This window comes from Danio aesculapii, chromosome 16 (assembly GCF_903798145.1).
Source record: "Danio aesculapii chromosome 16, fDanAes4.1, whole genome shotgun sequence".
Classification (NCBI taxonomy): domain Eukaryota; kingdom Metazoa; phylum Chordata; class Actinopteri; order Cypriniformes; family Danionidae; genus Danio; species Danio aesculapii.
Window position 1 is genome coordinate 28,735,635 of NC_079450.1, and position 13,345 is coordinate 28,748,979.

At 37.6% G+C, this 13,345-nt stretch overlaps 1 protein-coding gene across 2 annotated transcripts in view; it reads right to left on the reverse strand.

Annotated features, from left to right (window-relative positions):
• The window catches only part of invs (inversin), a 52,624-nt gene extending 39,502 nt beyond the window's left edge, over positions 1–13,122 (reverse strand). For both annotated transcript variants that reach the window (XM_056475991.1, XM_056475990.1), the window contains exon 1: positions 13,020–13,122. In XM_056475991.1, coding sequence (XP_056331966.1) covers positions 13,020–13,022 — 3 coding nt within the window. In that variant the 5' untranslated portion in view covers positions 13,023–13,122. The remainder of the gene's footprint in view (positions 1–13,019) is intronic.
• Between the last annotated feature and the right edge of the window lie 223 nt (positions 13,123–13,345).

The window sequence follows — 13,345 nt, forward strand, 5'->3', positions numbered from 1 at the left end:
TGGTCCGATGCAGCCTTCGCGAGGTCACACAGGCTGTTTCTCAATATGCGTTCTTGAGCGATCTTGTGTCCTTGTGTTCTCGCGTAACGTCATCATCAACTGCCAAAGTTCAGTTGCAGTACTTAAGACCTCAGGAATGGAGGACACGTGAAACGTCCCGGATGTGTTCTTGATATCGAGGACGCATGGGTGCAGACTTGAGCACCGAACTTGCTCTAGAAGTCCCAGAAGTCATTGTGGAGGTGCGACTGGAGGTGGGAAGTATAGGTTTATTATTAAAGTTCGGAGATATAAAACTTATTTATCTCAGGAGTTTCCCTAAATGAAACAGTGAATATAAACATTACCATGATAATCTTAATAAAGGCATAAAAATATAAAGGGCGTTTATTTGCTGAAATTCGTATTAAAATGTTTTATTTATATTGTGCAACGTGTATGAATGCTGTAATGTTTAAATAATTTTCCATTTAAAACGCGTGAAGGTGGTCATGTGACCATCAGAAAGAACGTAGCATCCCATTTCTCACAGGATGTGTTATATGTTCTTGCAGTCTCTCAAATTCATTCTTCTGAGGTGACCTAGCAAAACCGATCTTTACAAGAACACAAGTCTGTTCTCTGCATTTTTGGAATTGAGAAACAGCCATAGCCCTCACCATGGCTGACGATGACGCTGATGCGCACCTCTCGAAAAATGTGACATGTCGCAATGACGCGTTGCGCAAGCTCTGTGATTGGTGGACTAGGTACCGGTGACGAGTGTGGGCGGTTCTGGGAGCCGAGAGCCTGATGGAGTGAGTGTTTACACTACATAAAACCTACTGCCAGCTAGCGTTTCGAAAGTGTTATTGCAGAACAACACAAACAGCACGCAGAAGTATAAATGCACGACTACACGCAATGTAGGTGCCATGGGTCACGTTGATCACTTGACGCAGAGGTATAAATCAGCCTTTAGTCCATTTATTCATCAGAGGTCGCCACAGCGAAGTGAACCACCAACTTATTAAGCATATGTTTTCCACAGCAGATGCCCTTCTAGCTGCAACCCAGTTCTGAGTAACACCCATACACACTCATTCACACACATACACTATGGCCAATTTAGTTGTTTTAGTTCTCCTATACTGCATGAAACCGGAAACCGGAGCACCCCGAGGAAACCCACGTGAACTAGTGCAATTTAAATCAACTGAAATTTTTTAGTTTTGTTAATCTTTAATCAAAATCTAACCATTTACTTCCACTCTGAAAAGGCAGTCTTTCTCTGATGATTGCCCCCCCACTCAATATTCCGGGCTCTATTTTAAGGATTTAGGCACAAAGTCTAAAATGCATGGCGCAAAAGCATTAAGGTTGTGTCCGAATCCTCTTTTGCTATTTTAAAGACGGAAAAATACATTCTTCACCCTGATGCATGGTCTAACAGGGTGGCACTTATTCTCTTAATGGGTTATGGGTGCAATAAACCAATCAGAGTCTCATCTCCCATTCCCTTTAAGAGTCACACCATGGCGCATTTGCTATTTACTGTACATGGCGACTTTGCAAGTGGAAAAACTAAACGCTTCACTAGCGAGAAAACATTTAAACAAACAATCTGCAAGAGGATAAAGAACGAGTCTCCTCCATTCGCTCTCTTTACTTTCTCTTTATTTTACTTTTATTCCACTTTACTCCTTTACTTTCATGGATAAGGAAACAGTGTGGTACACACTCCACTGAAGACAATCATTAGCCTTCATATTAATTTAGTTTGTTAAGATTTGTTTCAAAACTATTTCCAAATTCAGTTCTAATTTCCAGCAAACAAATAAATGAACAATAATAACGAAGTCTGGTCAAAAATCCAAACACGCGTCCTATTCCTATGCCCCATATAGTGACACATACGTCTCCAAAACCAGACAGGGGGACAAATCTAAACTTATTTTAAATTAAAAGAAATATAAATATGCATATTTATATACAAATATATATAAATATGAACTACACTGTTTCAATTTACTATGATCTTCTATGTGAAGCTGCTTTGACACAATCTACATTGTAAAAGCGCTATACAAATAAAAGTAAATTTAATTGAATATAATAAATAATACTGATAATAACATTTTACAAATGCAAATTGTCATCAATGAACTGAAAAAAAGCATGGAGGCATGGAGAATGCATGGAGGTAGTGGTTTTATATTTATGTAAAAAATTATAATTTTTTTAACATTTCAATCTTTAATTTTTTTTTATATGTAAAGGTTTTTGTGTATTTCTGTACATCTTGTGTGTATTAAGTAATGTGTTAGCAATTGAACCCTAGGCGCATAACAAACACGCTCTGCGCTGGACTTTAGACCTGCTTTTTAAATGGTCAATGTCACAGTTTATTTCAGTTTATCAATATAGCAACACGCCAACAATGCACCTTAACACATCTCTTTTTTACACCAGCACACCCATGAGTCCACAAAGTGGCGCAAATGAATTTGCTATTTAAACAATATGGTGCAAAACGTGAAGATTAGGGATGCGCTGGTCAGAAAATAGCAACAAATCACCCAAAACACATCTTGCGCCTTATTATGCTGGGTGTACAGTATGCTAGAGCCCTCTGTTTCAGTTGGAAGTGTGTCGTCCTACAGAAATAAAAGTTTGCAGCTACTTTCAGATCACACCAACTTTAATTTCCAAGCTGTAGATGACCTTTTTTTTTTCTTTCAGTAGAACATAAAACACATTTTTAACTCAAAATGTGATCTTTAGTGATTCATAAAATGAATGTTAACAACTCTTTGAAAAGAAAAGCAAAGCACAATTGGTACCCATGACAACACAATGTCTTATAAAGTTAAACAACCCCATTGTGCAAGAAACTAAACCTTATTTACAACATGAATAGCATTAATTGTTCTCGGCCTGGTGTGCAAGCTTCCTGTAGCAAAATGACATATGTGGGTGCAAATTCACACATGAGCTGATGATTATCTTTGTTTACAATGGCAAGGGAGGACACAAGTACTGTACTGTTCATCAAAATGATATCTGTGCGCATTCTGGATGCTGCATCCTACAAACAAAACAGTTGCGTGAGTTTGCACACATTTAAACACATCCTCATGCAACAAAAAACTCATGTTCCAGACCGACTATTTGCCAAAGCTGTAGATTTTGTTCTTTAAACTCTCTTCCAGTTGTGTTTACACTGTTTTATTGTTGCTTTTGTTGTTAGTAGTAATTGTTTTATTACATCTGGAGTTAATTTTCTGTACTTAAAATGACACACATGCAAATAAACAACAATATTGACTTGATGATTGTGTTTTGAGAATCTTTGTGTGAAGTACCTCATTACCTCTGTGCTATTATTGTATTATATATATATTCTAACATTAAATGTACTGTGTTTAAAACTTTTTCTGAGTTTCAGCTAGCAGAATTATTTTTGGTGACAAATCTTATTTTGACACATATTTTGAGAAAATGCTTTGAATTAAAAATAAAAACCTCAACAATACACTCTGGGCAAACTTACTACCCTTTTGTTATGTTCGGGATGAAAACCTCCAGTGAATTAAACTGCTGTAAAAACACATCAGATAAATATTTTTTTAAATAGTTTTTTCCATAAATATGTTAATCAACCTCAATCCTGATCAAAAATACTAAATTGTTTAGAAAATTACAGGATTTTAACTCTTTGATTGTCTAAATCATAAATAATGTCACTGATTTGGTTAAAAAAAAGACACAAAATGACTTATTTTCAATATAAAAAGTAACTGTGGGCTGGATTTTAACCTTTTATCACAGTCTTGGACTTGTGAAACAACATTGCCTTTGATTGATTTAAATTTTTCTCCCTAACTGTTGGTAGCTGTTTTTGCCCCATTGACTTCCATTAAAACCACTTTTTTGGATTACAAATCCATGGCAGCATATAACCATGCAATTTAGATTGTTGGTGGTTTTCCCTGTTGGGAAGAGGTTAAATTTGCAATTTTTACTGATGATCATCAGTTGCCACCTTTAGATAGGCCCTTTAGATAGGCCTGTGCAAAAAAAGAGCTTAGTTTATGGATTTTTTATGGAGTATAACAGAAAAAAAAATTAAAGTGTGTATGTGTGTCTATGTGTGTGATCTTTACGCACTTACCTTGATGTGTCTGAGAAAAATCAAAATATGCATTTCAGCTCTCAGAACTACATGGAGTAAATAAAAACATTATATATAATGTTATAATGGAGGTCAATAGGGCAAAACAGCAACCAACAGTAAATTAAGGAGAAAAAATTAACATCTAACAATGCATCAATGCATCACGTCCAAGACTGTGATGAAAGGTAAAAAAAAATCCAGTCCACAATTACTTTTTATATTGAAAATATGTCATTGTGTGTGTTTTTTCCCCCAAATCTTGACAATTAAAGAGTTAAAATCCTGTCATTTTCTAAGCAATTTAGTAGTATTGTTCAGGCCTAAGGTTGATTAACAGATTTATGCAAAAACAATTGAAAAAAATATTTATCTGATGCAGTTTTACAGCAGTTTAATTCAGTGGATGTTTTCATCCCAAACATAATAAAAGGTAGTAAATTTGAACAGTGCACAAGGGTTAACTTCATCTGACTCTATTCCATGCATGCATTTTATATCGAAACCTTTGTGCAAAAACTTACAATAAAATAAAAGTTGAAAAATGTTTAAATTGTTTAATAATTGATGACAATTAATATAAAGTTGGTCCAAAGCAGATCATTTTAATCATGCTAATCATGTGTCTTGCATCAAAACTAAAAACAAAGAGGGAAAATCAAAATTAAATTACAGTGACATTATCTTGATGATCAACCGAATGGTGCAAACTCATTTTCAACTAATTTAATTAACAATCTTTGCTACAATAAATTATTACAGCTTCAAATTGAAGTGTAAATCATTTCAATATAGCTATAATTCACATTTAAACATAATGATTTGAACATATACAGCATCTGTCATAGTAAATCTGTCTTTAAGCCTCAGAGAAAAGTTCAAGTGAAAATCTGCTGCATATATATATTAATATAAAGTGGAAAAATGTGATATAAAAAAATAACACAAAAAAAACCTCTGGAATACCTTAAGGATTTATTCAATGTTCAGGAAAATGAGAGCACTTCATCTGAAATGTGTTAGCACGTGTATGTGTGTGTTTGTGTGTGCCCGTGTAAGCGTATGTGTGTGTGTGCGGTTGTGTGTGGGCAAGCATCCAGCTTGTCTAGCCCAGCCAAATGACTCCCCACCAGCATCTTATTGAACAACCAGCTGAGTCAGGAATTAGGGAGAAAGACAGACAAAAAAGAGAGGAAAAAAAGAAGGAATAATGAAGAACAAACCACAGGGTCAGAAGTTGAGCTGAGTGCACATTTGTGAGTAAAGCATTCATATTCACCACTGCTTTTCCAAAAAACACCTCTTTCTTTTTTTCCTAAATCTCTTCTAAGTATCTCGCTGAGAGACATCGGTTCTTTCATCTAATGCCCAGAGGGTAAATCCTCCATACTTTCTCCAAGGAGAAAGGGCTCCATGCTGTGTATGCATGCGGTGATCCCAGCGGATGCCATCCATAGTGTGTCTTGACTGACATGATCACCTTGTGCCTCATTAGCTGTGGTCTCCCATAATGCCGAGCGACAAATGAGCCCCTCTGGTGAAGGAGGTGTGGCTTCCAGTGGGCAAAGTAATGCAATTATGGAGCTCCAAAGGTGTCAGTCACAACAAGTGAAAAACATATGTGCTGTTAAACTGTGAGATAACACACACTATCTAATGTGTGACATAAAACACACCACACTCAATAAACGAACAGTGTGTGGTAGAAATTTGTAATTGATACTTTTGAAATGTGCACATACACACGCTAATGCAATATCAAACACAAGCTTTCCTTTCATCACTGAAATCAAACTATAGAAAGGGGGGTCTGAAGCAGTTTGGTGTTGCTGTTCAATGCAAATTTTGCATGTATATAAATAAGAAAATATATGAAATTTAAAAAATGAGAATTAAATCTTTGCTTGTTGCAACACAGGCTCATTCTGAAAACGTAGCCCCATTAACATTTCTGGAGATGGACGATTATGTAGCCTGAGGTACATATGGCTGTATTTCATTTTTTAAACGAACGATACGAGGCAGTATGACGCCGTTCCTTTTAGCGCTTACCAGCTAACCGCTTACCTTCATGTGGAAGGCTTTCCTGTTGCAACCAGTTTGTATAGTTAGCTTGTCGTGTACGTCGTCGGACTTAAGACGCAGAGAGGAGTTGACCACAACGTTGACAACAATGGGGTTCGAGTCCGGGGAAGAGCGGTTCCAGAAATCAGGTAAGACAAAAACAGAATCCAAAAAATAAAATGAACAAGTGAATAACAGGGTGAGAATGTGGTAAAATCCGAAAACAAGGTAAAAATCAGACGAGGGTTTTTCTTTTTCTGGACGGCTTTTGTAAATCGCTAGTTGGGTTTAGGGAAGTAAGTGAGTGGCCGGGTCAATCTATAAAATTTAGGGAAGGAGGAGGGTGGGTCAGTCGATTGGTCGGTCGGCCAGTCAGTCATTCAGACAGACAGACAGACAGACAGTCAGTCAGTCAGTCAGTCAGTCAGTAGCAGCCTCTGGTGGGTTTACGCGAGAACAGCGGGCGCGAACGGCACTAGCGAGAGAAATTTGAGATCTGAAAATGCACACAGGGCCTCTCGTATTTTCTCGAAAACAAAAACTGCAAAAATACGTACCTCCCAGGGCGTATTTTACAGTCTCCAGAAACGTTCATAAGACTACGTTTTCAGAATGAGCCTGGGTTGGCTGGTTTAGACCTTTCATGGGTATACAATTATAACATTAAAACCAACAATAGTTGGTCGCAAGTCTCTGTTTATACAACTACTTTACTGAATCATTCAGTCAAATGATTTGTTCAAAACGCTTGATTGATTTAGAAACCAACACTCACAAAATGCGGTTTACTGTTTGTTCAAACTTTACTTATTTCAAATGAGCTGAAAAAATACAATATGTGAGTTTTTTTACGACAACTTAATTGTCACTTAAATTTGTAAAAATTAATAAGTTAATTTCTTTATGTTGTCCCAACACAAACAAAGACTATAGAGTACACAAGACGTGTCACTCATATATTTTTCAATGGGGAAAAGTGTAATGGTAAGTATGGCGAATGAAGCCTACTAGTACAGCCAATCATCGATCGCGAGTGAATTTTCTCTAGGGACTCCGGGGAAAAGCACAGACAAGACGTGTGTTTTCACAACAGTTTGGTGGTTAACAAACACACTGGATTCTCAGCGAATACTTGCTTAACAGACATAAGAAATATATCCACACAAAGCTTGAAATCTTTAAATGAACCAACTACACTTGAAAAAAAAGTTTTTTGTTTTTGCAATCTGTATGAAATAAACGTGACGGCCTGTCAAACGCACATCACATGACAGCAGCAATTACTCAAACACCCACAAACTTGTAAACAAAGAGTCGCCGCCATTTCTGGAGGAGATTCACCATCAATACCAAGTTGTGGATTACTTTAGAAGAGCAGCAGGATCAGAGGACCATTATCCAGAGGATAATGTGTAGAACGGCCATAAATGAGGTTGGTGTCGTGATCTCAGTCCTTTTGAGTGCGCATGCGCATTAGCTTGGGCAACCTGAAAATATGCCGATTTTGTTTGATTTGCACGTTTGGAAACTAAACTTATGAAACAGTTGTTGTTTAATTTAATTGGTGATTTCAAATATGTAATGTAATCGCAAGCTTGGCAAACAGTTTTGAAGAATTTTATGTTTCCCCATTAATACAGAAAGCCCAAGCATACTGTCCAAGAGGCATTTCAAAGATGGCCACCGAGTGAACTAACTTGCTATAAAGGGACTTTGACACAAATTGATTGTGCGGAAGCCAGATTTTTTTTTACAGGGAAGCAAGTGATTGTCTTTTTCAGTCATCACATGGATGACTGAATTACTGGTTCAAATGATTTGTCAAAAAAGGATTAATTCTAGAACTGAATATTGCAGTGTTGCTCGGATATGTGCAAATATTGTTTGTGTCTGCTTTTGTTTAGACCAACTCTTATTAGTACAATCATTCATTTTCTTTTCAGCTTAGTCCCTTTATTAATCTGGAATCACCACAGCGGAATGAACTGCCAACTTATCAAGCATATGTTTTATGCCCTTCCAGCTGCAACCCATCACTGATAAACACTCACACACACTCATTCACACACATACACAACAAGCAATTTGTATCACCCAACTGACCTATACCGCATGTCTTTGGACGGTGGGGGAAACCGGAGCACGCGGAGGAAACCCACACGATCACAGGGAGAACATGTAAACTCCACACAGAATTGCCAACTGACCCAGCCGAGGCTCGAACCAGCGACCTTTTTGTTGTGAGGCGATCGTGCTACACTGCACCACTGTGATGCCTACTACAGTGTACATAAATACACATAAATGTTCATTTAAAGAAAATCAAAATATACAAAACTTTCAAGGATTTAAGATGCTGAAGACCGTTAAATGCATCATAACAGTCTTGTGAAAAGGGTCCATTAAGTGCACTGTTTCCCAACCCTGTTCCTGAAGGCACATCAACAGTACACATTTTCAACCTCTTCCTAATCAAACACACCTGAATCAACTCATTAGAACATTAGAACAGACTCCAAAACCTGAAGTTAATGGGTCAGATAAGGGAGACATCAAAAATATGTACTGTTGGTTTGCCTCCAGGAACAGGATTGGGAAACACTGCATTAGTGGATAGTGGATATATTCGCGCTTACATATATATAGGTAACTGCCACTTTGATGTTCTCAATTACTTTATGCCATCTTGCAAATTAATTATAATAATAATTTATTCAATTTCCTTGGGTTTAGTGCCTTTATTCATCAGGGTTCGCCGCAGTGGAATGGCCCGCCAACTTCCAGCACATGTTTTACGCAGTGGATGCCCTTCCAGCTGCAACCTGGTACTGGGAAACACCCATACACACTCATTCACACAAATACTCATACACTACGGCCAATTTAATTACCCAATTCACCTAAACTGCATGTCTTTGGACTGTGGAGGAAACCGGAGCACCCGGAGAAAATTCACACCAACACGGGGAGAACATGCAAACTCCAGAAATGCCAACTGACCCAGCCAAGGCTCGAACCAGTGACCTTATTAATAATAATAATAATAATAATAATAATAATAATAATAATAAGTAAGTCAGTATAGATATTAGTAATTTTTGATGGTGATGGCTCTCTCTTAGGTGAACTGTGACTGCGAATACCTGGAGCACACTTGGGGCTGGGTTGCTCTGATAGGTCTCATGGGGCTGGACTCGGAGTGAGGGGGACGTATTATGGCAGACCCTTTCTGACATCTCTAATGAGGCAGCCTAGAGAGAGATATCTCTCTTCCACCCTTTCATTCTCTCTCTTTCACTCACTCCCCCTTCTCCGTATCTCCTTCCTCGCTTTCCCTTCACCATCTACTCACATAAACACGCACGCAAAGACACACACAGCCCCACAGGCCATTGCCTCTCCTCCCTACAGCGACTAATTGGGCCAAATCTGTGATCTAATTAAACGTCCAATTAGTAAGAGAGGGGCCATTTAGCCGCTGGCTACACCGCTGTGCGAGGGAAATAATGTGATTGAAAAACAAACAGAAAATCAATGCGAGAGAGCGAGAGAGGGAGGAAAAGAGAAGGAGAGAGAGAGAGAGCGGAAATGAAAACGATGAAACAAGATTTGGATCAGCTGGGTGTTTATAAGGTTAGAAAGCAACAAGCGACACACATACGGCGTTCCCTAAACATAACGGATCATGTAGATGTGTGTATCCCTCAGCAATGACCTCTTGAACGCATGCTAATTACATTATTCTCAAACACACAGACACGCGCGTTAACTGCATTATTCTCTCCGCGCAGTCAGTAAGTACATTATTCTATTAACACGCTCAAAGAACCATAAAAAATCAGCACATCATCAATTATTAACAGCTCACTTAACCCTGGAGAGAGCCAAGCTTCCCTCAGAAACATTCACTTACTCTTCACTTCATTAAATATTAATACAAGGGTCACATTCAACACGGAGGATTGTTCTCATTCATACTGTACGCGCTGAGGGTGAATCGGCGTAAGGGTCAGACTGAGGTGGACTGTCACCGTCACTGAGGTCATGGTCTATTTCAGTGGATGTATTTCTATATGTACATACATGTGTAATAAATAAGTAATATATACATCTAAGCAGATGAGCACATCATGCACTGAATATAGTTAAGTATTTTAATGTGTGCTGTATATATTTAATGCTCATCTTAGTATTTTTGTCATACATTTGTTGTCGTATTATTTTATACAATTGAAGTCAGAATTATTAGCCCCCGTTTATTTTTTTCTACATTTTCTGTTTAACGAAGAGAAGATTTTCTCAACACATTTCTAAACATAATAGTTTTAATAACTCATTTCTAATAACTGATTTATTTTATCTTCGCCATGATGACAGTAAAAAATATTTTACTAAATATTTTTCAAGACACTTCTATACAGCTTAAAGTGACATTTAAAGGCTTAACTAGGTTAATTAGGTTAACTAGGCAGGTTTGGGTAATTAGACCAGTTATTGTATAACAATGGTTTGTTCTGTAGACTATCTAAATAAATATAGCTTAAAAGGGCTAATAATTTTGACCTTAAAATGATTTTTAAAAAATTAAAAACTGTTTTTATTCTAGCCAAAATAAAACAAATAAGATTTTCTCCAGAAGAAAAAATATTATCAGACATACTGTGAAAATTTTCTTGCTCTGTTAAACATCATTTGGGAAATATTTAAAAAAAAAAAATTCAAAGAGGGGTTAAAAATTCTGACTTAAACTGTATATTACAAATCTTTCAAATATATAAAATGTTATATAATTGTAAATATATCAATTTCATAGTGTTATTAAAAATGCTACAAACTGACACTCATCATTTATTTGAACATGCAACAATCACCATCACAGTTATACAAGTTAATAATTTACTTCAATTGCACAGAATCATATTATCCATCTTATCTTGAAGACATGAAGCAATTTTGATCATTTTACATGTATTTTACTGGATTATATGTAGTACATGTTTATATGCGTTAAGAATTATTACAATATTTTTGTGAGAACTGTGCGTATCCGATTTAGAATTAAAACACCAGCGTTAGAAATGACAGAAATTACAGGCGATTAGTGAAAATTTGTACAAAGCTGAAGAGCTTCTGGCTCTCATATGCATCATAAGCTTATAATTAACACCTTTTTAATTCCATTCCACATTTACATCTGCTACTTAATTTTACTGTTTGAAATGCATCCTGTAATGTATATGTATATATATATATACACACACACACAAAAAGTACATACACTCACCAGCCACTTTATTAGGTACACCTTATCAGTACCAGGTTGGACCCCTTTTGCCTTTAGACCTGCCTTAATCCTTCGGCGCATAGGTTCAACAAGGTACTGGAAATATTCCTCAGAGGTTTTGGTCCATATTGACATGATAGCATCACACAGTTGCTGGAGATTTGTCGGCTGCACATCCATGATGCAAATCTCCTGTTCCACCACATCCCAAATGTGCTCTATTGCTCCACTTTGAATACAAAATATTTTATTTTTTGAAAGATTTATGATATTTTGGAGCAGTAAACATGTCAGGCTAAATAGTTAATTAAATAAATCATTGACTTCTGCTGTCTTCATTTGTTTCAAAAACACAGATTTATTTACAATTTCAAATGGTATCTTTGCATATTTTTTTCTGCTGGAGGAACCATTGTCCTAAAAACAAACAAAAATGTAAATAAAAAACCTTACACATACCTTAGAAACGTTTTTACAGAAAATCTAGGCGGTTTTAAAACCCTGACTTTTTCAAACCGCGGTATACCTTACAATGGTTATCATCCTGTTCCTAGTATACTATGATCATAAAGAGATGGACGTGGTCATCAACAATACTCAGGTAGGCTGTGGCGTTGACACGATGCTTAATTGGTACTAATGGCCCCAAAGTGTGCCAAGATAATATCCTTCACACCATTACACCACTACCACCACCAACCTGAACCGTTGATACAAGGCAGGATGGAAACATGCTTTTATGTTGTTGATGCCAAATTCTGACCCTACCATCGAACGTCGCAGCAGAAATCGAGACTCATCAGACCAGGCAATGTTTTTCGAGTCTTTTATTGTCCAATTTTGGTGAGCCTGTGCAAATTGTAGCCTCAGGTTCCTGTTCTTAGCTGACAGAAGTGGCACCCGGTGTAGTCTTCTGCTGTAGCCCATCTGTGTCAAGGTTGGACGTGTTGTGTTCAAAGATGCTCTTCTGCATACCTCAGTTTTAACAAGTGATTATTTGAGTTACTGTTGTTTATCAGCTGGAACCAGTCTGGCCATTCTCCTCTGACATCAACTAGGTATTTGCACCAACAGAACTGCCACTCACTGGATATTTTCTCTTTGCGGAGTATACTCTGTAAACCCTAGAGATGGTTGTGCGTGAAAATCCCAGTTGATCAGCAGTTTCTGAAATACTCAGCTCAGCCCGCCTGGCACCAACAACCATGCCATGTTTAAAGTCACTTAAATCACCTTTCTTCCCCATTCTAAAGCTCGATTTGAACTGCAGTAGATCGTCTTGACCATGTCTACATGCCTAAATGGATTGAGTTGATGCCACATGATTGGCTGATTAGAAATTTGCGTTAACTAGCAGTTGGACAGGTGTACTTAATAAAGTGGCCGGTGAGTGTACATACATTACTTCATTTATAGCCTTAAATGCCACATAAAGTCTGCAAAAATACCTGTCAAGTTCCTGATACATACATAATACAATACTCATAACCTCTTCAAAATCTCAGCACAGAGTCTTACCATAGTGATGTCTTGGAGGCGGGGAGGCCTCAGCAGATGTTACACAGCTAAGTGAAGCCTTGCTGGGGCTTGGCGTGGCCGCAGGTCCCCCCTTGCAGCTCTGACTTAGGTTCTGCAGGAGAGAGAGCGGATCACTCACACACAGAGCACAAACCACCTGCTCTGACCCACTGTGCCAAACATTACCAGTGCTCAATGCCAGGACAGACTTATAGCAGTGTGCTCAAACAGCAATGAAGTCTTGCATAGAAGGATGCTATTGACTTTTGAATTCAATAATTTTCCTTTGGCTTAGTCCCTTATTTATCAGGGGTTACCACAGTGGA